Source organism: Terrapene carolina, unplaced genomic scaffold (assembly GCF_002925995.2).
Source record: "Terrapene carolina triunguis isolate 2854851 unplaced genomic scaffold, T_m_triunguis-2.0 Scaffold85, whole genome shotgun sequence".
Taxonomy (NCBI): Eukaryota; Metazoa; Chordata; order Testudines; family Emydidae; genus Terrapene; species Terrapene triunguis.
Window position 1 is genome coordinate 3,742,218 of NW_020664436.1, and position 16,849 is coordinate 3,759,066.

Sequence of the window (16,849 nt, forward strand, 5' to 3'; positions counted from 1 at the left end):
ACAAGAAGAAAGTCAAAGAAAGTGTGGGCCTCTTACTGAATGAGGGTGGCAACCTAGTGACCGAGGATGTGGAAAAAGCTAATGTACTCAATGATTTTTTTGCCTCTGTCTTCACAAACAAGGTCAGCTCCCAGACTGCTGCACTGGGCAGCACAGTATGGGGAGAAGGTGACCAGCCCTCTGTGGAGAAAGAAGTGGTTCGAGACTATTTAGAAAAACTGGACGTGCACATGTCCATGGGGCCGGATGCGCTGCATCTGAGGGTGCTAAAGGAGTTGGCGGATGAGATTGCAGAGCCATTAGCCATTATTTTTGAAAACTCATGGCGATCGGGGGAGGTCCCGGATGACTGGAAAAAGGCTAATGTAGTGCCCATCTTTAAAAAAGGGAAGAAGGAGGATCCGGGGAACTACAGGCCAGTCAGCCTCACCTCAGTCCCTGGAAAAATCATGGAGCAGGTCCTCAAGGAATCAATTATGAAACACTTAGAGGAGAGGAAAGTGATCAGGAACAGTCAGCATGGATTCACCAAGGGGAAGTCGTGCCTGACTAACCTAATTGCCTTCTATGAGGAGATAACTGGCTCTGTGGATGAGGGGAAAGCAGTGGATGTATTATTCCTTGACTTTAGCAAAGCTTTTGATACGGTCTCCCACAGTATTCTTGCCGGCAAGTTAAAGAAGTATGGGCTGGATGAATGGACTGTAAGGTGGATAGAAAGCTGGCTAGATCGTCGGGCTCAACGGGTAATGATCAATGGCTCCATGTCTAGTTGGCAGCCGGTTTCAAGCGGAGTGCCCCAAGGGTCGGTCCTGGGGCCGGTTTTGTTTAATATCTTTATTAATGATCTGGAGGATGGTGTGGACTGCACTCTCAGCAAGTTTGCAGATGACACTAAACTGGGAGGCGTGGTAGATACACTAGAGGGTAGGGATCGGATACAGAGGGACCTAGACAAATTAGAGGATTGGGCCAAAAAAACCTGATGAGGTTCAACAAGGACAAGTGCAGAGTCCTGCACTTAGGACGGAAGAATCCCATGCACTGCTACAGACTAGGGACCGAATGGCTAGGTAGCAGTTCTGCAGAAAAGGACCTAGGAGTCACAGTGGACGAGAAGCTGGATATGAGTCAACAGTGTGCTCTTGTTGCGAAGAAGGCTAATGGCATTTTGGGCTGTATAAGTAGGGGCATTGCCAGCAGATCGAGGAACATGATCGTTCCCCTTTATTCGACATTGGTGAGGCCTCATCTGGAGGACTGTGTCCAGTTTTGGGCCCCACACTACAAGAAGGATGTGGAAAAATTGGAAAGAGTCCAGCGGAGGGCAACAAAAATGATTAGGGGTCTGGAGCACATGACTTATGAGGAGAGGCTGAGGGAACTGGGATTGTTTAGTCTCCAGAAGAGAAGAATGAGGGGGGATTTGATAGCTGCTTTCAACTACCTGAGGGGGGGTTCCAAAGAGGATGGAGCTCGGCTGTTCTCAGTGGTGGCAGATGACAGAACAAGGAGCAATGGTCTCAAGTTGCAGTGGGGGAGGTCTAGGTTGGATATTAGGAAACACTATTTCACTAGGAGGGTGGTGAAGCACTGGAATGCGTTACCTAAGGAGGTGGTGGAGTCTCCTTCCTTGGAGGTTTTTAAGGCCCGGCTTGACAAAGCCCTGGCTGGGATGATTTTGTTGGGAATTGGTCCTGCTTTGAGCAGGGGGTTGGACTAGATGACCTCCTGAGATCCCTTCCAACCCTGATATTCTATGATTCTATGCCCCCAAAAACCATCTATGGTGCACCAGAGGCACAGGTGCCCCTTTTATGATGGCAGGTGAGTTCCATCCATACACACCTAAGCTCAAATGGTGGGCGCTCAACTGACATAAAGGGTTTTCACAGGCCCCTGGATGAAAGTGAATTACACCCATAGAAAGTGACATCTGCTTTACTGTCCATTCTTTCCATGATGTAAATTACCTCTCTTGCGGGAGATTTATTACCTGTGTAAATTGCAATCCCAATCCCAATTTCTGTCTCATTTTTCATGCTAGTAAAACACCATTGAAAAATAACAATATTAAAAAAGAAAAAAAATTAAGTGAAAAGACAAAAACAGGACCATTTTAATCATTCAAAGCCAGATTTGCCAGTGTGCTAAGTCCATTTGCACTGTGTAAATGGTCCAAAATTGCCTTAAAGTACCTATTGATGGTCAGAGGAGAATTCATCCTTTGTAGAAGAATCCTCTGTTGCTGTAAAGCTGGCAGAGGTGTCATAACTACTTCTTAAACCAGCAGCACCTCTTCTCACCTTGAGTCTAAGGGGGCATGATAGAGCAGAGGGACTTTGTGCTCAGGGAATCTTACTCCAGTGATGTAAGTTAGAGCTGCTCTTAACTTGCATCTCTAAGGGTATGTCTACACTACGAAATTAGGTCGAATTTATTTAAGCCGGTTTTATGGAAATCGATTGTATACAGCCGATTGTGTGTGTCCCCACATAAAATGCTCTAAGTGCATTAGTTCGGCGGACCGCGTCCACAGTACCGAGGCTAGCGTCGACTTCCAGCGCATTGCACTATGGGTAGCTATCCCACAGTTCCCGCAGTCTCCGCCGCCCATTGGAATTCTGGGTTGAGATCCCAATGCCCGGATGATGCAAAACAGTGCCGCGGGGGGTTCTGGGTACATGTCGTCAGGCCCCTCCCCCTCCGTCACAGCAACGGCAGACAATAGATTCGCGCCTTTTTACCTGGGTTACCTGTGCAGACAACATACCCCGGCAAGCATGGAGTCCGCTCAGCTCAGCTCACCGTCACCATATGTCATCTAGGTGCCGGCAGACGTGGGACTGCATTGCTACACAGCAGCAGCAGCTAACTGCCTTTTGGCGGTAGACGGTGCAGCATGACTGGTAGCCTTCATTGGCGATCTGGGTGCCGGCAGCCGTGGGGCTGGCAGCCGTGGGGCTGCATTGCACCAGCCCCTTGCCTTTTGCCTTTTGGCAGTAGATGGTTTATTACGACTGGTAACCGTCCTCGTCGTACAGCAGTGGCTGTCGATCATGGACACCTGGGCAGACAATGATGGTTATCAGTCGTAGTATGCCATTTTCTGCCATGCGCCCTGTTGGCTCATCGCACGTTAGCTGAGTCGTAGTATGCTATTTTCTGCCAAGTGCCCAGTATTTTCTGCTAAGCACCCAGAAGAGGCCGAGGGCGATCTGGGGGCTGGCAGATGTGGGGCTAGATTGCTACACAGCAGCAACCCCTTGCCTTTTGGGTAGTAGATAGTATATTACAACTGGTATCCATCGTTGTCATACTGCAGTGGGTATCAGATCGTGCAATAGACCTGAAGGCTAACTGCCAAGCGCCCAGTATTTGCTGCCAAGCACCCAGAAAATGCTGAGGGCTATCAGTCATGCTGCACCGTCGTCTTAAGATGTAAAAAATAGATTTATTCTGTATTCATTTGCTTCCGCCCTCCCTCCTGCTAAACCCAGCCTTTTGAGTTCAATCTTTGGGGGGGGGGCATTCTGTGTGACAGTTGTTTGTGTTTCTCCCTGATGCAAAGCCACCTTTCTTGATTTTAATTCCCTGTACCTGTACGCCATGTCGTCACTCGCCCCTCCCTCCCTCCCTCCCTCCCTCCCTTCTTCCCCTGGTCCGTCAGATACTAGTTTCGCGCCTTTTTTCAGACCAGACGCCATAGCTAGCACTGGGATCATGGAGCCCGCTCAGATCACCGCGGCAATTATGAGCACTATGAACACCACGCGCATTGTCCTGGAGTATATGCAGAGCCAGGACATGCCAAAGCAAAACCAGGACCAGGCGAGGAGGAGGCGATTGCAGCGCGGCGACGAGAGTGATGAGGAAATGGACATGGACCTAGACCTCTCACAAGGCACAGGCCCCAGCAATTTGGAAATCATGGTGTTAATGGGGCAGGTTCATGCTGTGGAACGCCGATTCTGGGCCCGGGAAACAAGCACAGACTGGTGGGACCGCATCGTGCTGCAGGTGTGGGACGATTCCCAGTGGCTGCGAAACTTTCGCATGCGTAAGGGCACTTTCATGGAACTTTGTGACTTGCTTTCCCCTGCCCTGAAGCGCCAGAATACCAGGATGAGAGCAGCCCTCACAGTTGAGAAGCGAGTGGCGATAGCCCTGTGGAAGCTTGCAACGCCAGACAGCTACCGGTCAGTCGGGAATCAATTTGGAGTGGGCAAATCTACTGTGGGGGCTGCTGTGATCCAAGTTGCCAGGGCAATCAGAGACCTGGTGATATCAAGGGTAGTGACTCTGGGAAACGTGCAGGCCATAGTGGATGGCTTTGCTACAATGGGATTCCCAAACTGTGGTGGTGCGATAGACGGAATCCATATCCCTATCTTGTCACCGGAGCACCAAGCCACCGAGTACATAAACCGCAAGGGGTACTTTTCAATGCTGCTGCAAGCCCTGGTGGATCACAAGGGACGTTTCACCGACATCAACGTGGGCTGGCCGGGAAGGGTACATGATGCTCGCGTCTTCAGGCACTCTGCTCTGTTTCGAAAGCTGGAGGAAGGGACTTTCTTCCCGGACCAGAAAATAACCGTTGGGGATGTTGAAATGCCTATCGTGATCCTTGGGGACCCAGCCTACCCCTTAATGCCATGGCTCATGAAGCCGTACACAGGCAGCCTGGACAGTAGTCAGGACCTGTTCAACTACAGGCTGAGCAAGTGCCGAATGGTGGTGGAATGTGCATTTGGGCGTTTAAAAGCGCGCTGGCGCAGCTTACTGAGTCGCTCAGACCTTAGCGAAAAGAATATCCCCATTGTTATTGCTGCTTGCTGTGCGCTCCACAATATCTGTGAGAGTAAGGGGGAGACATTTATGGCAGGGTGGGAGGTTGAGGCAAATCGCCTGGCCGCTGATTACGCGCAGCCAGACACCAGGGCGCTTAGAGGAGCACAGCAGGGCGCGGTGCGCATCAGAGAAGCTTTGAAAATGAGTTTTGTGACTGGCCAGGCTACGGAGTGAAACTTCTGTTTGTTTCTCCTTGATGAACCCTCCGCCCCTACACCCCTCCACCCGGTTAACTCTACTTCCCTGTAAACCAACCACCCCACCCTCCCCTACTACCCTCCCCCCTTCGAGCACCACTTGCAGAGGCAATAAAGTCATTGTTACTTCACATTCATGCATTCTTTATTAATTCATCACACAACTAGGGGGATAATTGCAAAGGTAGCCCGGGATGGGTGGGGGAGGAGGGAAGGAAAAGGACACACTGCAGTTTAAAACTTTAAAACTTTAACACTTATTGCTCGGGAAATCATCTGGGCTGGAGTGACTGTGTGGCCGGAGGCCCCCCCACCGTGTTCTTGGGCGTCTGGGTGAGGAGGCAATGGGACTTGGGGAGGAGGGCTGTTGGTTACACAGGGGCTGTAGCGGCGGTCTGTGCTCCTGCTGCCTTTCCTGCAGCTCAACCATACGCTGGAGCATATCAGTTTGATGCTCCAGCAGCCGGAGCATGGACTCTTGCCTTCTGTGTGCAAGCTGACGCCACCTCTCATCTTCAGCCCGCAACTTGCTCTGTTCCTCCCGCGCTTGAGCATGCAACCTCTCCTCCTCAGCCCGCGATTCAGCCCGCCACCTCTCCTCTCGTTCATATTGGGCTTTTCGATAATCAGTCATTGACTGCCTCCACGCATTCTGCTGTGCTCTGTCAGCGTGGGAGGCAGTCTGTTCTGTAAACATTTCATCACGCGTCCTTCGCGTCCGTTTTCGAATATTCACTAGCCTCTGTGAAGGAGAACGATTTGCAGCTGGTGGATGAGAAGGGAGAGGTGGTTAAAAAAGATACATTTTAGAGAACAATGGGTACACTCTTTCACGTTACATTTTGCTGTTCACATTACACAGCAGATGTGCTTTCGTTACAAGGTCACATTTTCCCTCTTATATTGAGGGCCTGCCGGTTTGGTGTGAGAGATCACTCATGCAGTGCCAGGCCACAGATTTCAGCTTGCAGGCAGCCATGGTAAGACACAGTCTTTTGGCTTTTTTAACCTTCTTAACATGTGGGGATGGTTTCAAAGAGTACTGCTCTCATTAACCATACCAAGCACCCATTGGGTTGGCCATTTAAAATGGGTTTGCAATGTAAAAGGAGGGGCTGCGGTTTCAGGGTTAACGTGCAGCACAAACCCAACTAATAACCCTCCCCCACACACCCAATTCTCTGGGATGATCACTTCACCCCTCCCCACACCGCGTGGCTAACAGCGGGGAATATTTCTGTTCAGCAGAGCAGGAAGGGGCACCTCTGAATGTGCCCTTAATAAAATTGCCCCATTTCAACCAGGTGACCGTGAATGATATCACTCTCCTGAGGATAACAAAGAGCGATAAGGAATGGATGTTGTCTGCATGCCAGCAAACACCGGGACCATACGCTGCCATGCTTTGTTATGCAATGATTCCAGACTACGTGCTACTGGCCTGGCGTGGTAAAGTGTCCTACCATGGTGGACGGGATAAGGCAGCCCTGCCCAGAAACCTTTTGCAAAGGCTTTGGGAGTACATGAAGGAGAGCTTTCTGGAGATGTCCCTGGAGGATTTCCGCTCCATCCCCATACACGTTAACAGACTTTTCCAGTAGGTGTACTGGCCGCGATTGCCAGGGCAAATTAATCATTAATCATTAAACACGCTTGCTTTTAAACCATGTGTAATATTTACAAAGGTACACTCACCAGAGGTCCCCTGTGTGCCCACAGGGTCTTGGGTGAGTTCGGGGGTTACTGGTTCCAGGTCCAGGGTGATAAACATATCCTGGCTGTTGGGGAAACCGGTTTCTCTGCTTCCTTGCTGCTGTGAGCTATTTACATTATCTTCATCCTCATCTTCCTCGTCCCCAGAACCCGCTTCCCTGTGTGTTTCTCCAGTGAGGGACTCATAGCACACGGTTGGGGTAGTGGTGGCTGCACCCCCTAGAATGGCATGCAGCTCTGCGTAGAAGCGGCATGTTTGCGGCTCAGCCCCGGACCTTCCGTTTGCCTCTCTGGCTTTGTGGTAGGCTTGCCTTAGCTCCTTAATTTTCACGCGGCACTGCTGTGCGTCCCTGTTATGGCCTCTGTCCTTCGTGGCCCTGGAGACCTTTTCTAATATTTTGCCATTTCGTTTACTGCTTCGGAGTTCGGCCAGCCCTGATTCATCTCCCCATATGGCGAGCAGATCCCGAACCTCCCGTTCTGTCCATGCTGGAGCTCTTTTGCGATCCTGGGACTCCATCACGGTTACCTGTGCTGATGAGCTCTGCGGGGTCACCTGTGCTCTCCACACTCAGCAAACAGGAAATGAAATTCAAACGTTCGCGGGGCTTTTCCTGTCTACCTGGCCAGTGCATCTGAGTTGAGAGTGCTGTCCAGAGCGGTCACAATGAAGCACTGTGGGATAGCTCCCGGAGGCCAATAACGTCGAATTCCATCCACACTAACCCAATTCCGACCCCCTAAGGCCGATTTTATCGCTAATCCCCTCGTCGGAGGTGGAGTAAAGAAACCGGTTTAAAGGGCCCTTTAAGTCGAAAGAAAGGGCTTCGTCGTGTGAACGTGTCCAGGCTTAATTTGATTTAATGCGGCTAAAGTCGACCTAAACTCGTAGTGTAGACCAGGCCTAACTTGCACTGGTCTCTGGGCAGCTCAGGCCCATAACGGCACAACAGGCTCCTTATGAATAGACCGCGTAGAAAATTGATCTCTCAGTTTCTAATAGCTTTTTCTTTTACTTTCCTGTTCAGAAATTCCCCTTACAATCTACATAGCTCCATGATTACATAATACAGAGATTTTTTTCATCTACCCATAATGTGTCATTTAAAACAGTTTTCACTGAAACACTCTTCTGTCATGATCAATAAAAATCTCATCCTGGAAATATTTTATGCAGTGACAATGAAAGGTTCATGTCTCACGATAGCCTTTGAAATAAAATTAGCACATTATATTAAAAAACTGCCTCTGTAAGTGTGATAATGAGTGCTTTCCCAGTGATTTCAACCAATGAAATAAATTAATTCACTTTTACTTTGGAAATTGCAGTTCATTATTTTGAGGTTTACATTCTTTGGCTTTGGCTTTGGGGGAGGAGAGAATTCTGTCTGCAGAGACCAGTTGGATTATTTTACATTCTGGCAATACAGAATACAGAAAGAAAGTAGGGCTCCAAAGGATAGCTGACAGCATACGCAGTGTTTAGGTATTTTGGTAAAGAACATGGAAAGCAATGTGCCACTGAAGTTTCTAAAATGAAGTAAATCTTTGATTTTTTTTTGGTAGGGATCATCTCTTTATCCATAATATGAGGGTATACCTCTTTATAGTAACATGGTTTTTTGTCAGAGAAGTGAAAAATGGTATGTTACACAATTCTGTAACCAAGTTGCCGCATTCTAAGTGTATGCAGACTTTTTTAGATATATGGAACCAATAAAAAAAATAACAGACTGAACTTGCTTCTAATCATGGGCATAGGTCTTTTTTATTTATTTTTTTAAGTCTTCATGCATATGGCAATGGACAGACTTGAAAGTGTCACGAATTGAAAATGTAAAACATATCCAGCAAATGAATGAGAGAGAGGGTGAGGAAGCAGCATGGAAGCTATAGTGATAAATTTGTCCATCTGCCCTAGGGCTTCGGCTGCTATTTATAGCCCTTTTAATTTTCTTTCCGATTCAGGACAGCAGCAAAGTGTACACAACCCATGTTTCCTACTTGGAAATCTACAATGAATGTGGTTATGATCTGTTGGACCCAAGACATGAAGCCTCCAGATTGGAAGATTTGCCGTGAGTAACAAAACTACAAAGAATCAGCAGGGATAAAAAAATCACTTTCAGATGCCCTGTTTCGTTGTTTTCCTTTGAAACTGTATGATACTGACCTCAGACTTAATTAACTCAAAATAGTTCATTTTTATCAACTTTTTCAAAAGCTTCCATTATTATATTTTGTATGTATAGACATTGTGAAAAATGGATAAGAATAATTGAAGGTGAAGGTGTACGAGACTGATATAATTGGGGGGAAAGGTTCACAGGTGCCAGTACAAGAAAAGAGAAGGGGTAATTGTTCTTCCTTGTGACAATTCATCCACTTCACCCTATGCTGTAGGAGTGACAAGACATATAGAACAGGGCAGCATTCCTCGAAACTAGTACACAGAAACCTATTTCAGTTATGCGCCTTTTCCTTCAGGAGTAATTATTTTTTAAATGCTGGACCTTGTGGAATGTAATGTGATAGTAAAGGAGATAAAGGCCAAGAGGGATTCCAAAACACAGTACAGTATTTCAGAACAGATGATCATCAAAGTACAGTTTCTGCTGATGAAATATTTAATACACTATTAACATTTGCCTGAGCTGAGTACAGACCCTAAACTCAGTTTAGCAAAACCCATTCAAACCCCATTCTGCAACATTCGAAGAGTAAGCAGTTTTGATAATTGATTTATCCCAGTATTGAAGAGCATATGGAGGCTACATGAAACACTGATTTTTTTTTATTTTTTTTTTGGTGTGGCATTGTCAAAGCTCTCATATATTCTTCAGTTATGTGATTGTGGAATTTATAGTGGTTGTGAAGGTAGCCTTGAATATGGGAGTCAAATGTAAATTAATGCACTGTTGAGTTCCTGAATTTGCGGCTAGCCTGAAATAATAGCTCTGAAAAGTGTGAACTGCCTCATACATCTCAGTGAAATGTTGGCTCTGATATAGGACAACTTAGGTGTCAGTAAAAATGTGTGGCATATTGAAACGTGAAGATCTGGCAACATCATAAATTCAGTTCAATATCAAAATACATTACCTGTTTTCATATTAACACACAAATAAATCATTTTTTAAAATGTATGTAAAACTGCTATAAAATTTCCACCAGTGCCACAGAATCTAGAGATTTTGCTGCAGAATTTAGATTTGTCCTTGGACAAAGTGCACCCTGCAAAGCCTAGAGTTGTTCCTCATCAGTCATATAAAATATGGACCTTTTAAAAAGCCATTGCTATGACTGGATTGCCTCCATTATGAGGTAGCATAGTCCAGCAGATAGTGGTGTCAGGCGACTGATTCGATGTGTAGGTAGTCAAGTCTCTTAACCTTTCTGTGTCTCACTTTCCTCTTCTGGAAAATGGGTATAATTATACTTACCTGTCATTGTACAGTGCTTTGAGTTCTATGGCCAAAAGTACTACTGCATATTATTTATGTATTTAGTCATGGGGGGTAAACCTTTGGGACATGTTATATATTTGCAGTTTCTTAAACTCTGCAGACAAATCAGAGTCTAATTTTGAAAAGAACCTCATTCTGATGTCCATTCTTGCAGGTGTAAAATGTCTGTGCCTGCAATTAGTTGGGGGGTGCAAATGCTATCACATAGCTATCCAATTGAATTGTGGGCACAGTTATTTGTAGCCTAGGGCGTGCCTGGAAAAAGAGAGTTCACTATTAAAAACTGAGTTCTCAGTGTTTATTAATATAATGAATTGTACAATATCAAAACTGGTTTCTATTTTGCATCTTGATTAAGCTAGAGTAGAGAATCTCTTGTGGCTGGTATTAGGGTATTGTTAGAAAGTTAAAATTACAAGGAGATTTGATTGTGGAATTAAGGCTGAAATGCACTGGGATTGATAATGGAGTTGCCCGGTAAGCCATATACAATAGTTTATGTCAGTATGAGTAATATAGAGAGAATCAAATTATTTGCTGTACAGTAACTACTTTTCAAAGATAGATTAGTAACTATTTTACTATATACATATTTATTAAACATGTTTTGCGTATTACATTGGCCAAAAAGTAGTATTTATGCAATAGACTTGACAACACTTTTAAAGCTCTTCATTGGTTATTTTGTATCAAGAATCTTTTATTTAAAAAAAAAATCTTAATGGTAGACTCGCCTAATGATCACATCAACATGGAAGGAGCTATTTCAAACTTATTAAGGCTTTCATAATTTTTAAAAATATATATACTTACATTTTAAGGGCTAAAAGGAGTATAAATTGTGCATAAATGATTTATTGTACATGGAAATGATTATTTTGTATAGTTTGCCATTGCACAAGTAATTACCCCTTATGTGTGTACAACTTAGATGCAGTTTTTGTAAAATCTGTGATGTGTTCAGCATTTGCGACTTCTCTCACTTTCTTGGAGTTATAGTTGCTCCAGACATCTATGGAGCTGATCAATAATAAGCAAATATTTAGGGCAGAGAAAAATCCTAGACAGACCTATTCAAGTACACCTCTACCTCGATATAATGCTGTTCTCGGGAGCCAAAAAATCTTACCACGTTGTAGGTGAAACCGCGTTATATTGAACTTGCTTTGATCCACCGGAGTGCGCAGCCCCCCCCCCCGGAGCACTGCTTTACAGCGTTATATCCAAATTCGTGTTATATCGGGTCGTGTTATATCGAGGTAGCGGTGTATGATAGAAAAAATGTATCCAATGAGGAACTTCAGAACTGAAAGGTGATGTTCATCCCATTTCAAAAGGATCACACAATGCCTAACACATCAGTTAAACCCTATATAAGCCCTTGATGTGGAGTTTAGGTGTCATATAGAGCCTTGTGCAGGCTCTCTGCACTCAGGTGAAATTCACCCATGTGAGCAAGAATAAAAGAGGTGAAGAAATGTTATTTTTTTAACAGGAAGCAAAGGATCAGATAAGCCGATAAAATATGCCATTTGTTTTGAAAGTAGTATCAACCAACAGATTCTTAAAGAAGAAAGTGAACCATTGTGAACCAAAGAAAAAGACTGACTTTATTCTAACAAGTCATATATTATTCATGATATTACGCCACTCTCCAGTTCAACACAAGGAATAACCACAGAATGATGACATGTAAGATCATTCAGTTTAACATAATAAACACAAACCATGGAAAGTGCACAATTGTCTCACTGATAGTGCTTGAAAAGCTAAATGTGAGGGCAGCATCTAATGAATGTGAAGAAAAGAATTCAGGTTTTGACAAAAATATATTAAAAGAAGATCTAATAGAAAGTGATAAAAGGAGATGGTAGGTACAAAATTGACTTTGCTTGGTATGCTAACATGTACGTTACACCTGTCTTGATTTACCATTTCCTCTTTTTTCTACATTTAAACCTGACACTTAATGTTGTTATACAACTAAAATAATAATTGCAAATGGCCACCATCCAAATAATTTACTGGCTGACATTTAAATTATCAGTGACTTAGAAAAAGTCTTAGATTCCCCCTGGTAGATGGCAAGAGTGTATATAAGATCTACTATGATAATGGGGCATTTGAAAAAAAAATTACATTCTCCCGTAGGGGAACAGCTCCCCTCTCCCGCAACCCATAATTCTCCAAGGAAGGCCATGGTTGCTTAAAGCATAGATCAGAATAAACTACTCTTTTAATCCCTAAATTCCATAACAAGGGAAAGGCTAAAGACTAAGAATAAAAGATGTAACTGCCCAAAACCTCTATAATGACTACCTGTCTCATCACACAATCAATGTACAGAATTTAGGCTCTAGGCTCCATTGGGGGAATCTAGAGTATTTTTTGTCTTGAAAAATATTGTTCATAATCACTGAGTACTGGAAATTACTTCAAAAGAGTTCCCAATCCTGTTTATTTCTCTACTGCCCTCCAAAGGTTTAAGGGTTCACCAGACTGCTGACACACAAAACTAAACCAAATATTATAACAAGAACTCATAGATCACTTAACAAAGGAAGCCACAGGAAAAAAATTCTACACACAGGGTAAATGACCGTTTTTCTTCCATCTGGTTTATAATGCAAAGAAACCAACAGGCTATCTCCTGATTCTAGGCTAAACAATGTGTGCGTCAGCCATTTCCTCTTTCAGTGGTTATACAAGCTATATAATCTGGAGACTGGCTACCATCCATAGATATACAAGACCCATATTTTTACATACCAGTAATTCTTAGTACACTGAAAATTCCTGAGGTTCACAATATTAGGTCAGGCCTTTCACGAGAAAGTTCATCCCTTTGGAATGAAGAGTGCTCAATGTATGTTTTAGTTTACACCATGAATGTCTGTTACTACTGCACACCAAAGGTTAACAGGATATCTAGGTTTGACAATCCATGTTTTTCTGGATGCTAATAGAAAGAGCCAGACAGGAAATGATATTGGGGATAAATGGTACTGATTCATTCTTTCAAAGATTGGATTTGATATAATCCACAAAAATATTACAACTGGAACTAACCCAGACCTTGGAATGTGAAAGAGCTAATTTGAGCATAGAGCATGAAATATTCCTCCCCATTCAGAAAAGGATATCTTCATTTTATCTATTAACCCATCTCTCCAAAATAAGGAAGGATCAGTCAGTGACACCTTTTCTGAAGCCACTACTTCAAATCAGTATTAACTCATCGGCATCATCAAGCGAGACTCCATATGTGACTACTGAAATCACTCAACTCATCTTATTACTGTGTTCTTTTTTGGAAAGGTTTACTTTACAGTATCGGAGCAGAGTACTAAATAAACAAGGAAGTATGAGTGAAGTAAGAGAAGCAACAGTATATTATGCCCGCACTATTGTTTGCACTGGTTATTGACTATGTCATAAGAAAAGTGACCGCAGAAGGCAAATGAGGAATTGTATGGATGTATGATAAAGCACAATAGGGTGACATTGTTTTTGTTGATGATATTGTCCTGCTTAGTTCAATACATTGTTTAATGGAAGAAAAGCCCAGATTTGGGTTGATACAGCAAAATAAATTGGTTTGTTCATCAACAAGGGGAAGACGTAATATATGGTTATCAATGTCCCCAAAGTACCCATTAAAGAGGACAAAGAAACTCTAGAAGAGGTAAGCTACATGATTAAGGCAAATCACATTGTTTCAAGAAAGAGCAATGCATGACATTTAGCAAGCAGTTTCAAAATATCAAAATCAGTCAGACACCTCTATGGACTGTGTAACCGTGCCTTCGTGGGTCACAACTGAGAATACCAAATTCAGGACAAACTGCTGAGAAATAGGGCAGATACACCCCAAAACTAGAGGTTATTCTCCTATGAGATATACCAAACAGCAACAAAAGTAAACTTCTATTTCATCACACTGGCTAACAAGAAGTCAGAACAGCAGTTTCCTTAGGCATTCCAGTCCTTGTATCACCACCAAAAACACTAGACTTAGAGATGAGTGGTTCTTTAAAACCAATTTCATCAAATAAAAGGTTCCTCTGATCCCAAAGGAGCAGACACACACGCAGGTCAATATACAACTCAGATCTTACCCAATAATCATGCTGTTACCAATCCTTTAGTATCTAAAATCTAAAGGTTTATTTATAAAAAGAAAGAAAGGTGAGAGTTAAAATTGGTTAAAGGAATCAAATATATACAACATTTGCAAAGTTGTTGGATCAGGCTTGTAGCAGTGATGGAATAAACCGCTGGCTTAAGTCAAGTCTCTGGTTGCTTCCAAATCATTGGAAGATCTTCAGTTCCTTGGTTAGAATGCTCCCATTAGTATAAGTTCATAGTCCAGAGGCTGGAGCAGGAAAGAGACAAAATGGAGATGTTTCCAGCGCCTTTTATAGCTTCTGCCATGTGGAGGGAAACCCATTGTTTCAAACAAAGCACTGGGCATAACTAGTGGAAAATCACAGGTGGCAAGATGGTGTTTGGAGTTACATGGGCAAGTCGCATGTCCATGCATAATTCCACTTAGTCACAGTAGAAGTCATTACCTATACCTCAAACAGCATGTTCACAGGAAAGTCCATGCAGGGTAGGTGGCGTCTTCCATTGTGAGTTAAATGTTCCTTGATGAGCCACTTAATTTGAATAATCTCTTCAAGATGTGCAGGCTAAATACCTTATAACATTTGAAATCCAGGTATAGAGCCAATACTCATAATTTCAAATACAAAAACGATACATGCATACAAATAGCATAATCATAACCGTCAAATCATACCCTTTTTATAGACACTTTACTTGATACATTTTGTACAAGATTTGTTGCAGTTATATAACAGCGGTAGCAACAGTGATCTGCATGGTCATAGTTTAATCAGATAATGTCACAGACTGCAGATCAGTCTGTCATTTTCTAGATTCAGACAGGGTACAATACAAGGACTTGCACGGGAGTATCTGAGGACAGAATGTAATCTGATTTTATCAGTAAAACATTGCTTTCTAAGGACAAAGTTATGCCTATTGAGTCTGAGCTCTGTGTATGAGTGATGAGAGGTTTGTCAGGGGTTGGCTGGCGATACTCCGGGGTGTGATGCTACTGGCGAAAGTTAAAGGGGCCACTTCCCCTAGCGACAATATCAGGGGAAGCATTGCCTAGAGGCGATAGTCCAAGAAGCCGCTTCGCCTAGCAGCAAGAGTGGGGAGGATAGGAGAACTGGGCCAGTCCTACTCGCAGGGCCCTTCAAAACAAGGTACCCTGCTTCGCCAATATGGGGTCGATATAGCCATCACCAGGTGCTGGCCCCATTCAGGCTCCTAGACATCTTAGTGGGGTAGGGCAGGAGAGCTAGGGGTGGGCGAGGATTGCACTGTGTACTCTGGAGTACAGCTATTACTGCTCCAACAATAAGCATCTTGTGTCTCCTTTTACATATGCTTGTGACTGCACTTTATGCTAGGGCATGGGTCTCATTATGCCTTCCAAACGAAATACTGAGCATCAGAAGGTAAGTTGTTTTCCTAGTCTAGTTCTCAAGGGAATGCTAGGCTGGAATTCTGCCTACTTGCTATGTGGGTATGCAGAGGGGGAAGAAGAGGCTCCGTATGCTTCTATCTAGCCTTCTCCCACCCCACTTACTCTGCTCAATGCTACAATTAATTTGCCTTAAACATATTATCTGGATAGAGAAAGCCTGAGAGGAGGGGAAATAACATTTGGTACAGGAACCTCTTTTCTTTTTGCAATAACTGTCTCAGGACATATTTCTTTAAGTGCTCAACATGGGCCTGATCCAAAACCCATTGAAGTTGGTGGAAGTACTCCATTTTCAGTATTATACCGTGTCTTAGCTCATAGGGTCCCTAGAAACCACTCATTCCAGCCAAATTTGTCTCTTGATTACTCCGGAAGAAAAAATGTCCTATCTAGTTTGAAAGAGCATTTGGAGAAGTGAAAGATTTCACTGACAGTAAGTAACTGTTCTGCCTCAGAAGTTTTGCCATGTCTTCATTCCTCATACCTCACTCACTTTTTTCTGAACTTTCAAGGCTTTAAGAAGAGCAATTAACAGCATTACATTACACAACCTTGATAAAAATAAATAAATAAATGCATCCTGATTGTTTGTTTTTCATCAAAGGAAGACATCATTTTCCTTCATTGCTGGTACTGTTCGAAGGGGATAGAAAAGAGGAATAATCTTGGCGAATGCTGAATTAGCAGAGACATGTTGGCTACAGATATGTTGGTTCTGAAATATCCCCTACCTGCTTTTACTCAGCATTATTGTATGGCACATTGCACATTGTTTGTGCTTAAATAATGATGATAATGGTGAAAAGATCCAAGTTCATCCAACAAACACCTCCAGGTTTTTCTGACAATCCTCTTGTCCCACTCTCACAAAAAACAAACAAAATCTTCCCTGATCATTATAACTTTTATATATTCCTTTTCTGTGAGAAGATTTTCAATAGAGTGATAGCACTTGATATATTAATATGAATATTTTTAAAAGAGATAGAAACAGAGTGTATCCATGTAATCAGTACATATCACATAAGTGTTGCAGACAGTCAATGTTATTTTGG

The 16,849-nt window shown here is 43.4% G+C and overlaps 1 protein-coding gene across 1 annotated transcript in view; it reads left to right on the top strand.

Annotated features, from left to right (window-relative positions):
- The window catches only part of KIF6 (kinesin family member 6), a 291,482-nt gene that overhangs the window by 37,716 nt on the left and 236,917 nt on the right, over window positions 1-16,849 (top strand). The window contains exon 5 of the mRNA XM_024203468.3: window positions 8,733-8,842. Coding sequence (XP_024059236.2) covers window positions 8,733-8,842 — 110 coding nt within the window. The remainder of the gene's footprint in view (window positions 1-8,732; window positions 8,843-16,849) is intronic.